Below are 16,101 nucleotides of genomic sequence, written 5' to 3' on the forward strand. Positions count from 1 at the left end.
TCTCATTCCTGATCCTGGATTACATGGCACATGATTAATATATACATTAGCCTTTACAATGTTTTTTTAATCGTAATGTTCTGCATACCTTTCATTTCTTGTACCGCATTAACCACTTTACTGGTGAATGCTCTATTTGTAGTGATTAGTGGTGTGAAACATACTCTGTGTGTGTGTGTGTGTGTGTGTGTGTGTGTCTGTTGGAGGACAGTGAATCACATGACCAGGTCCTCCATCAAGCCAGCCTGACAGGGACTCATTGTTTGGTCAGCTGCTGCCAACTGTTTCCATTCATGAAAAGTCAGCACCAGTAGGACTCTGAGAGCTTATTTCAGATGACCATCCTTCAGTGAATAAATCCACTTGCAGCTAGTTAAGTATTTTCATCTACCCATATTGTTGCTCAATGCCCCATGTAAAACAACCGCTGTTTATGGATGTATGCAAAATTGCTTTATTTCCATTTTTTCCTTTTTCATACATTTGTTGTGTAATAAATAGACATGAGAAACAGGCTGATGCTTCAATCCTCTTCCCATGCCGATTCTGCACCTTTTTCATTTTTTCTCCACACCGCAAACAACTTTTCATAGAATTTACAACAGAAAAAAAAAAAAAAAAAAAAAAACAAAGCTTGACACAAGCTGAATTTCCTGCTACCAGCTCATCGCTCACCTCATATGTTACATAGAACTCTGAGCGGTGTTCAAGTAGCAAATCCCCGGGGAACAAAAATATATATATATTTTTATATAGTATTCACAGTAACTGTATGTACACATTTTAGGATTACAAAGCAAATGGGCAGAAAATCAAGACGTTTCTACAAGAAACAATCTTTCAAAAAGGGAGGTGGAGATTTTTCCTGTACACAGTGGGCCTTTTTCTTTAAATAAACAACCCTTTTAAACCCTCAGATTCCTTTTACAGATCCCTGAAATACTTTTAAATACTCAGTCTTTTGTTAAAAAAAATGAGAGAAAGATGCATCTTAAAAGTGTTGCCCCTGTGAAGATAAAAAAAAAAGGTTTAGATCTTCTGTACAAGTTTTCATATACAATATAAACATCACTGGTGAAAAAAAAAGAAAATCTCCTTAATCTCCTTAATCGATCCAACTGAATGAAAAGCAGTGACTGACTTGGTCTTGAAGGGGGGATACGATTGGATGAGAGGGGGGGCGTAAAGCAGAAGTGCAAGCCTCGAGTGCATTTACAAGTTTTTTTTCTTAATGACATTATAAAGAAAGAACAACCCTTGCAGGAGGGCTGCTGGGTTGCAGAAACACTTCTGTTTCGCAGGAAACATTGAACACTGGTAGAGTAATAAGTGTTATAGTTGAAGAGGACACAAACATGAGACGGTCATTCCGATACAGATGAAGGAATCTGAAACATCATCGGCAAACACCCACAGCGGTGAAAGAAAATAGGCAGCAATTCTTTGCACATGCATGTTAACAAAGCCCGAGGTGACAAAAAAAGACTTCTACGTCCGTCACCGGCCCGCTCAAGTTAAACAAAGACAGTTACACATTCATATGGCACTTAAAATAAGGAAATATTATTTCTTCATAAGCTGAAAACTTTGTTTAAGAAGTCTTTTCAAATGCTGCCCAGTGCATGTGGAGAGGAACTGATTACATATTAATTTTCTTGCCCTTCATGACTGGGCGGCATACTACGCTGTGGCCTACAGGGGGCAGTGCACTCACATTCTCTCACACAAGCGCACACACACACACACACACACACACACACACACACACACACACACACACACACACACACACACACACACACACACACACACACACACACACACACACAAACACACACAGTGGATAGTGTCTTTGACGAAACAAAAAAGAGGAGAACTACCTCAACAAAACTGGAAAACACTGGACTATCAGTAATACAAATTTTGCACGTCATCTTTAACTTTTTTGCATAAACTAATGGGAAGCAGCATGATCCATCATTGGCTGGTGAAAGCAGGCATGATATTCAAATATTCCAGATTTTGTGGCAGGATTTAACCATTTGTGATGCATGGATTTTTTTCTCATCGGTCTGATTTACGTCCAACAAAACCAGTGCAGAGGAGGTAGGAGCGAGAAAGCAGGACCGTCGGGCTGCGACACTCGGCCGTCATCCCTTCTGCTCAGATGCCCGACCACGTCTTCTCCCACAGAGAGGCGAGTTTTCCTGGTGGGCTTGTGCGTCTCAGCAGTGTTAGTAAGCAGCTGAACATGTGTTGTTTCTTTTGTATGTAAAGCTTATGAAACTTTTTTTTAAGTGTAAAACTGTACAAACCAGGAGAGGGTGTGGAAGGAGCTATGCTGAAATACTGTCCCAGTTGAGAGGATGAAATGCTGCATCAGCAAGTCAAGTGTTTTAGTAAGTCCTGGGTCACTGGCAGACATAAAAAACGATGCGTTTTTTATTTCAAGAGCACCATAAATCGTAAACAATCTAGAGTTGAATGTGTGACGAGGGCCGTACAGACCACTTGCAGCTTTCTTCTCCTCGATCAAAAAAAAAAAAAAAAATGAGACCTTCCCTCTTCAGATCCTCCTCGTCCAGAGTCTCAACATGTGCGGGTCTGGAAAACTTGAATGAAATTTAAGGACAGCACTTGACCTCTCGTGGAACGTTAATTCAGCGTTCCCCTACAGTTCTCCGCCCCACACAAACAGGGGATCTTCTCATCCTCGATGGGGAACTTGTAGTCGTAGGTGATCTCCTCGTTGACGTTAATGGGCTGTCTGGAGTAAATCACAATCTTCTTCTGAGACTCCACTGTGATGACCTTCGCATAACAGTTGGGCTGAAAGAAAACAAAATAGACATTTATTATTATTATTATTATTATTATAACTATTATTATATTAAATTGCTTTTAAGCTTGTTTCAGTTTCATATACGTAGTTCTGAAGCTTTTAAAAAAGGAGCATCATGTGGATGTTGTCTTACATTGCAGCTGTGGTTGATGAAACGGGCGAAGTTGCCACACTTCGTAGCGTCTATGATGGTGTCGTGGTCCACGCGGAACATGTAGCTGCTACCGATGCCCTCCTCCTCGTAGCGCTTCTCCCGCATGTCGGCGATCACCTGCCGACGGAGGATTGGTAATTATTAGAGGTCTGACTGCTTTGAAATTAAACTAACGGCTTTATCTGACATCAAAATCGCCTGGGTATAAATATATTTAAAACAGCTCTGGTCCTTCAAGGCAAAAAAACCAATCATGCTCGGTTGTAACCCTTTCTTTCATACTGTGATGGCAGTCAACGCATCAAAGTTTGGTTATCATATTTGGCATCTTCAGAATTGAAGAACTGCATTGTGCAACAGACATTTTCTATGCAAACTCACAAATTGACATATAAACTGTATAATCCATCATGCATCTACAAATAAATTCAGATCAATTATTTCTTCATGAGTTAAATGAATGCAAGGAAATAAGTAAAAATGTACCTGTCTGATGTTTTGTCCCACGTACTCTATCACCATTTCATCAGCGGCGATGGGCTCCATAGCAAACAGACCCCAGTCGTGGATGTGCGACTTGCAGAATCTGATCCTTTTCTTACGGAACTGAAAGAGAAAAAAAGGGGAGACAAGTGTCAGTTGACTGTTAATGATGACAAATAATTTAAATGCCACCCGTCTGTCTTGTGTTCTTGCTTAATGCTGTTTTTATAAAAAAAAAAAAAAAAAAAAAAAAAAAGAAAAATCAGGGTGAATCAAACTGCCCACTGGAGCAAAGTTCAGTTTGTCTGCGTTTACCTTCAGCTGGTTGAACTTCAGCAGGTCACTGTCGCACGCGAACGAGGACAACAAACGTCGCTGCTCCGATCGCCGCTCCGAGCCGGCTCTGGTAGAGGCGTGGACCTGTGCAGGAATACTCATACCCTGCAAAGAGAAGACGCGTTAGATGTGTTCACCCACGACAGATTAACACTTTCACAGAGGTCTCACATCACAATGTGTTCTCACCTGCGTGTCGACCGGCGGCTCCTCCGACTGCAGCTTTGTGCTCTGAAGGTACTTGATCTTGTCCTTCTTGTCGATCTTGTAGTATCCTTCGCTTCGCGCGCAGCCAGTCATGTGATCTCTCATGCCGTCGTCTCTTCTCTTTTTCTTCACTCTCGGGATGTTGGTAGGTGCAGGGAAGTCAAGGAAGAAACTGGGAAAAAAAGGCCTTTGGGGCCACAGCTGAGATGCCAAAAACAATTCTCAAGTTTAACAGGATCTGCTTTACTAATAGCAGCCAATACGTGCCTAGTTTTCACCACCAGAGGGGGCTGCTCTATGATATACACTTTACAAAACAGCTCTATTCAAATAATTATAATGCACTTATTATCATTCTTTAGGTGTCATTTATCTGGAATGATCTCATTTGTGGAGCACTTTGAACTTTGACGTGTGACATACATAGAGAATAGTATAAATGACAAAACTTGGTGTGAATCAGCCGATGTTAAGCAGTAAAGGATATGAGGATGGTTGACCCAGAGCGTGTCGTTGAGCCAGTCGTTGCCGTTATCCTGCTGGAGCATCTTGTCATAAGTGATCTGCAGAAGCCGTATGTCTTCGTCATCTATGCCTTCGTTCCAGATGTCGTACAGGATGGTCATCTCCTCGAACTCAGAGCGTGACTTAAAGTACGGCCGGGGAGGCGAGGTGACGGGTGACAGGCCGCCCAGCAGCAGCTCCTCCCAGCCTCGCCGCGCCCTCCGTGGAGGCTTCACGGTCACAGGCGCCTCTTCTTCGAAGGACAGGAAGCCGTCCTCGTCGGGTAGCACCGTCTCTTGCTTCACCTCTCCTTCCCTGAAGTCCAGGCTCGGGTGGTGGGGGGACTTGGCGGAGATTGTTTGCGCGGATAGATCGCCGAGATGTCCGTCGTGAGGCAGAAGGGTGGACTCAGATGAGAGCTCCAAAGACTCATCAGCCGCACAGACAGACGGAGGCTTTTTGCCTTTGGGTCGTCCAGGTTTCCTCTTCGAGTGGGCAGTATCTGATGGCACAGGGACGTCTACAGTGAGACCAGTGGGCAGATCTTCAGGGACACTGGCTGAATGCTCTGCTCCAGCTGACGGGGCCTGGTGAGGCAGAGCGCTGATGGGTGGCTCCTTAAAAACGGGTCTCTCATCCAGGCTCTCAGTGGATATTTTCCTATTAAGAGTCAGTGCTGTGGGGTCGGGGAAGACAGGGGTGAAGGTTAAGTCTCTGCCTGGAGTGCGGGGGACTCCAGCACTAAGGACAGGGGATTGTGCAGGGTAGGAAAAGGGGCTGCCGGGGATGTGAGGGGAGCTGAGCAACAGGCCACCCCCGTCACTACCCGGCGTGATGGGCACAGTGTCCGTGCTCTGGGACTTGCCCAGACTTCGGGCACGCTCCATCAGGTCCCTGCCCGGCGTGCGGGGGATGTCCTCGTCCGTGGGGAGCCTGGGCCGCTGAGGGAGGTCGGGCAGGGGACCAGGGGGCGGATGGAGGAGGGATCGACCTTCTACTGCCGGGTGGGGAGGGAGAGGGAGGTGCATTAACGATGCGGAGGCAGATTTGGGGACAGGTGTGTTCGCATTTACGGGGGGTGGGGCCAAGCGACCGGGGTGCAGGGGACTTCCTCGGGCTCTGCTTTACCTTTGGCTTTTGTCTCCTGGTCGCTGTCGGGGTGGGCGCCTGTGGGAGTGGGCGGCCGGAGGTTTGCTACGTGCTCCTTCACTGCAGGAATGTTAGCGTCTACACTGATGTCTCGCTCTTTGACTGCAAGAAGAAAAAATGAATGATAATTTGATGCGACATCTGACATCAAGTAGCTTTGTTGAAATGATACATGCTCGAGCTGAATAACACAGCGGACACTCACCTGAGATGCCTTTGGGTGAAGGAGGCTTCACGTCCTCCGTCACCTCCGCCTCAGGACTAGGAGGTCTGCGTTTGGGTTTAATGCTTAGCTCCTTGCTGCTCTTCTGGTCCTCCTTAGCCTCTGGGCCCGGTGCCTTGGTCTCTGCCTTCCCTTCCTCTTCATCAGAAGAGGAAATTGATGAAGATGAAGAGGACGAGGAGGTCTCTGCCCCTTTGCCTTCAGCCTCCACACCTTGGGCTGCCACCGCCGCCTCCTCCTCCTCTTCTTCTTCTTCCTCATCCTCTTCCTCTTCCGAGCTTAACTCGTACTCAGAGGAGTCGGCGCTTTCCGCCGAGGAGTCTGAGCTGGCTTTGGAGGAAGCTGAGCTCTCCCCTTCTGCAAGAAACGTGGAAGAGAAATGATGAGTTACAGGAAACAACGGGATTAAATTAAAACAAATGTTGCCGTTTTATATTCAAAGTACCTTCATCGGACGAATCTGAGGAGGCGCTCTCACTGGATGAGTCTTCATCATCACCCTCCTCATCGCCACTCTCCTAAGAGATGGTAACAGATCATAACAATGTTTACAAAATGCACGAACAGTGAATGCACACTATGTGAGTAATCAAACAGATACACAATTGAAGCTAAAACTTGAGACAGCTTACTTTGCCTGATGACAGTCTATCTGTGGCATGTGTTTTATCAGGCTCCTCCTCCCTGTCCGACAACGACTCCTCTTCCTTTCCTGAAGTGTCCACCTCCTCCTCCCCCTCGCTGTCCAGTTCAAGCGGCCGCGAGTGCCGTCGCTTCGCTGATGCACTGTCGGCGTCCATTTTTGAATCGTCCAACGGGAGCTCTGCCGGGTCTCGATCCCGGTCTGATAATAAGTAAGACACATTAAGCGATAGGCAATTTTATAACATAAAAAAGGAGACGTAATTTCAAGTGTAACTGTGTAGACCAAAGAGAGTGTTACCTTCATCCTCCAGCTCGTCATCCACTGGAGTGGAGGGTCGGGCTCGTTTGTTGTCCCCTGCTGTTGCAGCCTCAGGCGGGTCTTTCCTTTTCACCTGAACACAACATGCAACCGTTAAACACCAACAGGCGGTGAAAATGTTGTCGTCCGTGTTTACTTAAAGTAAAAAAACGTACCTTGAAGGAGGGCAGGCGGATGGCCCCTCGTAGACTGATTCCCAGGCCCATCCCCTCGTAGCCCAGCCCCTCGCCCTTGTTCCAGTTCTCCAGCAGACTTGAACCCATCGTCTCTTTGGGTTTGGGTTTTTCTTCTTCCTTCCCCTCGGCACCCTTCACTGGAGTCAAAGAAACCTGGGGAAGAGAACATGATCTTTTAATGCTGCGTAGTTATTCTATTTCAGATTGGAACGCAAAATACATGTGTTGTTTTAATTCTTCTCCTTTAATAATCCTTAAAAAGCATCATGTTTTGATTGCTGATTTAATGTTCTTCAAGAACATTTGTGCTGCAATGCGAACTTGATGACTGGTTCTTGATGTTTGCATTTCATGGCTTCTATTTATATAAATGATTCATTTAATATGGATATCATGAGTCCGTTTTGTTTATTTACAGAAGGTTAGAAGTCAGGACAAGTTTATTTTTACCAACACATACACATGTGAGGCCATAAGCTCTTTGCTTCTGGATTTGTACCTTGGAAGGTGAAATAAATGACTTACCTTTGCTGAGTGTTCCTTCTTCTCCCACCAGTCATCAAAGGCTCTGAAAGCCACCACCTCCACCATTTTGCGGTTGAGGTCCCTCTTCATGATGGCCTTCAGCTCCTTGACAATGACCAGCAGTACACCGTCAACAGTGGCCTTGTGGGGATCCTCCTTTTTAGTCTCATATCCAGGGGGAGGAACAGTAGGGTTGAACTTTGGTATACTGGGATTCTGCCATTGTTGTCCGGGTGCTGCTGCGCTGGCAGCAGGTGTAACTCCCATAGTCAGAGGCTGGTAGGGCGCCCCATACGGCCCCGACGCAGCGCTGTCTATAAAGTGTGGATAAGCATAGGGACCTCTGGTCTGAGCCATGCGACTCAGCATCTGCTGCTGCATCTGGAAGGACATGGGGACGGTGCTCCACTGTTCCCACCCCAAGCAGCTCATCAGCTCCATTTGCACCAGTGGCATCATGCTGTGAGGATAGGGGCCCATGGGTGCCAGCATATGATGAGGCACTCCAGGGTGACCGGCCAGGTGAGGGTGTCCCGGGACGGCAGAGTGAGCGGCCATGTGGTGATGGGAGATCTGGAAGCTGGCCTGGTGCTGGAGGGGAGCGAAGCCGGGAGGAGGGATGGAGATGGTCTGCATCGGCGACACCGCAGAGTTTATGACGATGCCCTTGCCACATTCTCCACCGCTGGTTGGAGTCCCGGGCATCTCGTCGTCGGAGATTTCCATGTCCTCGCCTGACGACTGATGACCCTGTGTGAAAACGGAAAACCTGTCAGGACTAGGTGAGGTCAACAGCACAAGTTACACAAGCACAATCATCTCCATGACAACTGAGCAAAACCCATTGACTTAGGAAGACCTTGAGATAAGGTTGAAAAGCTCAGGAAAAAGCTAGTAAGTGGACCTTGAGTTAAGATTGTTTTGTCAACCTGCATGTTTAGCTTTACCATTGATTATGGGTACAGTTTGACATAAAAAAAAAAACAACAACTTCTCTTTCTCTTACTTTGAGAAATACAAACATATATGCTTAAACACGAGCTCCCATTCATGAACTGGAAATATTTGATCAAAGAATAAGCAAACCATACCGGCACTCAATACCTACATTACTCTAATTTGGTCAGTACCAAAAAGTACTGATGTTTAATACTCAGTGTAACATTCAAAATAAGGGAAACAAATGATCTAAGTGCAGATCTGAGTTCAAAGTTTAGTATTCACACGAACACAGTCAAACACAGCTGACCCATGTCATTGGTCAGCATGTTTCCAAACAGAGCTGTTTGCTCTGGGCATCAGACTGTTTATTTCTAAAAGTGGATAATGTTAGTGCAACACTTGTGCCATTAAACACATCCGCATTTAAAATCTCTGTACCTGATGTTTATTATCATAAACGGATTCATGTCGTAACTTCTTCAGAAATGAAACTAAGTAAACTCAGCATGGGAGTGGCGACGGTATCCAAAATGACCTGTTTGCAGTGCTTGCTTTGTGATAACTTGAAATGCGAGACATGAGGCGCTGCGGCCAATCCTGACTGTCAGGCTCAGTGAAAACCAGGAAGTGTGATGCTGAATGGGGCCAACTGCCAAACTGTGTTTTCCTCCTTGTGAGCGTGTGGTGAGTGTTAGAAAGCGGAAATAAGAGTGCTCGATTCCCCCACAGCAGAGCAGCTCTTATTTCTCCAAGCACAACACCAAGTGTAGAAATACAACATCACAGGCCAGATGGTGTTACCATGACTTCAAACAAGGAGATCAACTTCATGTGAATGTGAAGGCATTTGTAAGACTGTGAGTCTAAAACTTTTCATTCATAACTTAACTGTTTTGCCTGTGTGCACAAGGATTTTTTTTACATCTTTTAAACATATATTCATAGACTACTGTGCAAACACTTTTCACGGTTAAAACACTACTTTTAAAATCATATTTGTACTCCTTTTTTTTTTTTTGCTTCCTTCATACATAGATGCTGTTAGATCGGAACTTCCTTCACAAAGCACAATAGAAGAAAAAGGGAAAGTTTACTACGATCACTGTGCACTGAAACTAGACCTCACTTCCCGTGTCCTCTGTGAAACCGTTACAGCTGTGAGTAAACATCAGCGGCGTGCGCCTATCAAGTAACCAAGACTATCAATGCAAGCTCTTTTTAACAATTACAACATTGGGTTGTTCTTTCCCGTGAAATGTAACTTAACACATGGAAATAAGTATTATTTTTCATGTAAACATAGGTTTCATGCAAATATAAGGAAAATATGTGTCTTACCATTTCCATTTCCATTTTATCAGTAGGAGTTTGGCCTCGAAAATGTCCATCTTTGAGGTCATTGTTGCTGATCTTCTCCTGGACAGGAGAACTGATTCTCTTGATCAGGGAGGCAGTTCCCGGAATAGGTTCTTCATCTTCCGAGTCTGGCAGTGGGGTCGGACTGATGTCCTCCAAGCCTGTACTAGAGGGACGGGAGTTTTGCCGGCCACCTTGGGAGCCACTCGTGTACGGGGGAATTGGGGATAGCTGAGAGGACGAGGAGGAAATCGGACTTCCCTCCATACGCACCTCAGTGTCCGAGTCTCGCTCCTCAAGGAACGGCAGCAGTTTTGTCCGTTTCTCTTTGAGGAGCATCTCAATGCGGGAATCCAGACTATTGCGTTCTGGATCGAGCGTGGGGGAGCCGGGTGAGGGACAGTGCTCTGGCGTTTGAGGAGGAGGGGTGGTCGGATGGGGCGTAGGCTCCGGCGGAGGCTCTGGGATCGGAGGAGTTTCTGGTCTCTCCTTGACGGGCAAAAAGTCAGTGGCAGCGGCCAGAGGCGGCTGAGGGGGCCGGAGGTATTCACCCTCCCTTTGTGCCGGGTGAGGGTAAGCGGGCTCTGACGGGGGGAACGCCGGGGGCAAAGGAGCCTGGTAGGGCGAGAAGGCGGACTTGAAGTTGGGCGTAGCAGGGGGAGGCGCTGTGTAGGTGAAGGAGGGGGTGGTTGGTGGAGGTTCAGGCGGGGTGAGCTGGTGCTGTTTGAAGGGAGCCTGCTCGGACGTCGTGCTTCTGTACATGTTGCTGCGGTACTGAGGCCTCTCTGGTCTGCGGTTGTACGCATCCTGGAATTTGCTCTCGTGTCTGCGAGATTTGTAACTTCCGGAGCTCTCGGCCCGGCTGGACTGGTACGCCGGCGTGGACTGCCGGCTGGAGAAGTTGGAGTCTTGAGAGAAGGGCGTTCCTGTCTGCCGCGGGGTATGAGGGGTTCCCTGGGACTGGGGCGTGTCCTGCCTTAGGCTGGAGTAGCCCGTCTCCAGGGACAGAGGGGTGGTGGAGCTGCTGGGAGGCAATGTTCCTGCAACAGAAGACGCACTGCCCTCCGACAACCTGCGGATGGGCTCGCAGGCCTAAGAGGAGAGAAACAGGATCCAGATTAATCAAGGTGTCAGAGGCAAACATGCACACCTCTGAATCCTCTACCATCACGACTACAAATTAAATCTAACTTTGGAGCAACTGTATACCAATGCAGTCATGAAAATTATTTTGATGTTTTTTGCCAAATGAGCAATAATTGCATTTCCAAGTATACATCTGCAAAGACTTTTATGTATAGCAACTAGTGGATGAGTATCTCAGCACAATGCCTGAGGCATCTCGTGCTACGAGGCCAAAGTGCACCTTTCAGTGGCTTTGTCATTTCAGTACACAGGCTGGGGTCTGGATAACATTGCCTTTGCTCTACTCTACCACCTGCTGCGCTGATAAAATGGATTAGAGATAGGGATGTCAGCTTAGGCAAGTCAGTTATTTCTACAAAGGAACACTACAGTTTAGTAACCACCAGGCATACATTGTAAAAACCTATACTAAACTATGTTATTGTCTGACTCTAACTGCCTCAGTTAAGGGAGTGATTACTGATAAACACATGAAACAAAAAATATTTTGCATATTGCATATTGCATTTTTGCATTTTTACCAGTAGGGCTTCTGCCAGGCTACGAGGGGAAACTTCCCTTGCCTCCTCTCCACCAACAGGCAGGGTCTGCGGAGTGTAGCTGCCATTCATCAGGAGCTGGAAGTACCTGAGGCGATTCTCACCTGCAGAACGGTAAACAAGCATGGGTCTGATGCAAAGTCTATAAAGAAGGCTTAATACCAGCAGGCTTTATTATAGATTATTATTATTATTATTATTATTAAAAAAACTAAGCTGGTAGCTGAACAATAATCTAAACATTTGTAGATAAACTTAAGCAGTTTCTTTTCATAGTACACACTTTCCAAATATTTACAATAGGAGCATTACAAACTAATTTCACATACTTTGTGTCTGCGTTTATATGAACTGCAAACTGTTAAACTTTAGTTCAATAAATATTGTTAATCTGGGAAGTTACATGTAATGGATACAGTAGATGTTGTACTATAGCGACCCAAACATGTCTTAATAAGATTTAACATATCCTCCACAAAATGCAACACTTTACAACTACAATTCTTATTAAGACTATTCATAAAAATAAAAATACATTTACAGGAATAATTCAAGAATATAGCACTTTTGTAGCCAGTAAAAACTGTACACATTGTAATTAAAAACATCAGTCATTATTTTGCTTCTATATGAAAACAGATGCAAAACTTTTGCCAGTCAAATAATAAATACTTTACATTTTCTTAAAGGGGAATTAATGCTGCTGCTGTTGTTGTTGTTGTTGTTGTTCTGCATTAGTCAGAAGCAACAGCAGAGTATTTTAATCCTAACAATGCCACTGACAGAAACACTAAATAAGAGTTGAGTGATTTAAATGTGACTAAGCAGAGACCATGTGAAGGGGCACAGGACTCTGAGGGATCAGGTTGTGTTTGTTTACAGGTCTGAAATTATGCCCAGTGGGAGTATACAGCACCCTCAGCGCAGGGCTTGTGGGAGCAGGCTTACATTCAATGATATTCAATTATCCCACATTACTAGGCAACGCACGTGAAAATGTACACACGTGATTGCTGTCCTCCTAATAACTCAAAAAACCCACAACAACAACAACAACAAGGAAACATTTCCCTTTTCAATGAATGGCTTTGCTCGTGCTGCAGAGAGCAGGCTCGATCGTGCATAAATGTAGGTTACACAGCTCTCCCTCCAATGACTGAATCACTGTTTACCTTTCGGGTCCAGCTCCACGTGGATGAAGTTTCCCATAACAGATGTCTTGTGAAGCGACTGCACGGCCACTTTGGCGGCTTTCACGTTCTCAAAAACAACTTTGGCAATCCCCAGATGCTTTTTGTTCTTCGGATTGTACAAGATCTCAACCTGCTCGATTTCTCCGAATTTCTTGCACATGTCGTTAAGAAATCCTTCCCTGATGTTGTCGTTAAGCCGGGCGAATGTCACCTCCTTTGGAGGCACGGGGCCGATGTAACACTCATCGATCTGGAGGGAGAGGGAGAGGAGTTACCGTTAGAGGGGCTTCCATGTGTTGCACCATGTGGTGTCGTTTCTGACAGCTGAGACCAGAACAGCACCAGAGCAGTATGAGCACGCAAGTCCAGTCAGCTCTCTGTTATTTTGGATGCAACAGCCCCTCCGACATCATAATGAAACTCGATATCCCAAAGATGAGTGAGGGGGGGGGTGTGTCTGCAACTTTTGACAGCCTCCCCCTTTTCCCTCGAGGCAAAGGAAAAGCTGTTATCATAGCCTCTGTCAGAGTAGATACCTTAAATGTCGGCACCGGTAGGTCCGTCTCTTTGTACTTAGTCCAGAGCCGACCGATCCTCGGGTCTCGGACCATGTCCACCGGGGATATCCCGGGGTTCTGCAGGGGAGGAGGGGAAGGGGAGAGGAGAGGAGGGAGGAGAGAGAGACACACACACACACACACACACACACACACACACACACACACACACACACACACACACACACACACAGTTATCCATCATTTCACAACTGCACACGTTGAGAACTTGTTGCAAAATAAGTTTTGCACCAACCAAAAATTTTGCATGAAAATTAAAAAATTAAAAAAGCCTCCCTCCCGCCTCAGTGTGTGGGAGCATGCCCGTGCCCCCCCAAACACAGCCACATCATAAACCCATCATGGAGGTCAGCGACTCGGTTACTATTGTCACAGGCGGTCCCACTCACGGGCATGTTGAAAGTCAGCCCATCGTAGCGGTAGAGTTTGTGGGATCCCTTCTTCAGCGCCGGGTCGATAATCAACTTGTAACTTCTCCAGTGGTGACTCCGCTTCTCCGCCGAGCCGCAGACGGGATGACTGTCCATGCCGTTCGCCAGACCTGAAAGCAGGCAGCGACAGGGAGAGAAGAGCTACCGTGAGGCACAGCGAAACACGGTCCCGTTACCAGCCCCCCCACCACCGCCAGCACCAGCAGCACCACCACCCCGACACTTTAAAACAGCCACACGGTACGGATGCATGACTTCTGCTGGCGGTGGGGGCGACCCAGACTGATCTAGCGGTATATCCCAGTTACGGAAAAACAGGCATTAGGAGGGCTGGAGAAAGAGGAGAAAAAGAACCAGCTTACTTGAACTCTGCTTTCTGCCATGGTCCTCGTTCAATCTGTTTTTCTCCCCTGGCTTGGACATTATTCGTCCGATCGAGTCGTTTTTCCTTTAATTGACGAAAAGACGAAATCGCTTTCCTTTCGCCGCTTACATTACATGATTTAGCTTGAAGAATACTGCCTCCTTTTCGGCGAGAGCCAACACATATTGTGTGCCTCTGGTCTGTAGCTTCTGTCTCTTCCACAATACACCGCCAGGCTCGTCCACCGCCGACGCCAGCCGCACTTTCGCTACAAAATGATTTCTGTTTCCGCTGCTCATTTAATTACGCCGTCACCCTGGATGTGATTGTAATGTTTTAAACGACTCGGGTGGTGATGTTTGTATGTATACACGGTGTTATTAAAAACATAGTAACAGCTCGGTGTCGCTACAATCTGCACATCTCGTCGTGTGGAATCTGTCGATTGCATTTACACAAATGGCAAACAGAGGATAGACACAGGGGCTATATCTTCTTAACTGCCCCTGAAGGCTAATAAAAAACGCTTTGGTCGCAGTTTCTTTTCTGCACAGACCTGTGGTTCACATATTCATACAAGTCGGGGTGTATTTAAAAACAAAGAAACAAGCAAATGGGGGGCACTGCTGCTAAGAAGACAGTCGACTGCTGCTGTGAAATTACTGTGAGATTAACGCGAGTACAATACGAGACTGGTGACGAGGTCAATGCAACGGCCAAGCTACTGCTTATAACCGTTGGAATGCGGCGGTTGGTTCTCTGTCAGTTAGTCTAATCAAGACCAACAAATAGTGCCCAACCGTTGTGTTTGCCTTTGCTTTAAAACAGCTGTGGAGTTTTTTTTTTGTTGTTTTTTTTAAAAAATTGACAATATTAACCCCGTAATGATTTCTTATTTTTAATAAAACTCATGAACTGCATATTGTCGATTAAAATTGTTTTTTGTTTTTTTTTGTTTGACATTGCCTGGTGTTTTGCAGTGCTCGGGCAATTGGCTGGTTAACAGCGGCAGCTCAGCGGGCCAATCAGAGCGCAGCAGCAGAAGAGCTGTCTGCTATTAGAGGCACGGCTCAGGAGTCCTTCAACAGAGAGCAGAGAGAGGGGGCCGAGCGCTCCCGGCAGCCATTTTCCTGAAACAGGACTCAATGGCCTATATGGGTTTCCTTTGTTCCAAAAGGGATCTTACACTTGCTTTCCTCATCTCTCACGGACTATGATAAAACTATGATTCCTCCTTTTAAAGGATTGAGAAGAAGGAAGAGAATGTGCTGGATGTAATACCCTGTGACATCTTGAGCCTTTTTTTTCCTCTGCCTGGAATCCATCTTTGTCTTAACTAGGTCATGGCACACCCATATAATAGTATTTATATTTCTTAAGTGAAAAGAAAACCAAATGTTGTGAATAAACAGTGTGTATGATCTTGTAGATGTTAAATTAGGGGGGGGGAAACAGTGTAAGTGACACTGTAATGTCTGATTGTTGGCATTGCACATTTGGCCTTGTAGGATATGAGTAACAATGAGTAAGTTCAACTCTTTTATAATAATTTCAAAATGTGTTGCTTATTTAATAATGTAAAAATGTGAGGCATGCAGTTTACTTTTATTAAAAATGTTTTTCTGTTAATTTATCTATTGAGCTATCATCTATTTGATCACAAAAGAAATGTTGCATCTGTAATAGACAACTTTGTTCAAAATGTTCACTGGCATGCATAAATGTAGGTATACATTTACTATTCCAGGTTATACGCCACTCCTCCTTAAATGACATTTAAAAAAAAAAGCAGGCCATGGATAACTAATGGCCTTTTGCAAAATAGTTTAATGTGCTGCCTGGGATTTTGACTGTTGATTGAAAACCCATTTGCTTTTGATTAATGACTTTAAAAACACTTTCCTCTCAAAACACTTTGGTTGCTTGTGTGTTGTAGACTACCCCTCCTACAGCTGTGGAGACAACTCAAAAAGCACGATTAGGTGTGTG

The 16,101-nt window shown here is 45.7% G+C and overlaps 1 protein-coding gene across 1 annotated transcript; it reads right to left on the reverse strand.

Annotated features, from left to right (window-relative positions):
- Nucleotides 1–447: 447 nt before the first annotated feature.
- setd1ba (SET domain containing 1B, histone lysine methyltransferase a) lies at nucleotides 448–14,924 on the reverse strand. Its single transcript, XM_054612105.1, is given in 19 exon segments — nucleotides 448–2,829; nucleotides 2,976–3,113; nucleotides 3,483–3,602; nucleotides 3,795–3,920; nucleotides 4,005–4,171; nucleotides 4,510–5,625; nucleotides 5,628–5,777; nucleotides 5,881–6,255; nucleotides 6,344–6,416; nucleotides 6,531–6,742; nucleotides 6,842–6,935; nucleotides 7,018–7,191; nucleotides 7,564–8,313; nucleotides 9,844–10,953; nucleotides 11,529–11,650; nucleotides 12,719–12,989; nucleotides 13,276–13,374; nucleotides 13,707–13,858; nucleotides 14,111–14,924. Coding segments are annotated over 19 exon segments (5,484 nt in total). The 5' UTR covers nucleotides 14,172–14,924; the 3' UTR covers nucleotides 448–2,655.
- Between the last annotated feature and the right edge of the window lie 1,177 nt (nucleotides 14,925–16,101).

This window comes from Anoplopoma fimbria, chromosome 14 (assembly GCF_027596085.1).
Source record: "Anoplopoma fimbria isolate UVic2021 breed Golden Eagle Sablefish chromosome 14, Afim_UVic_2022, whole genome shotgun sequence".
NCBI classification, from domain to species: Eukaryota; Metazoa; Chordata; class Actinopteri; order Perciformes; family Anoplopomatidae; genus Anoplopoma; species Anoplopoma fimbria.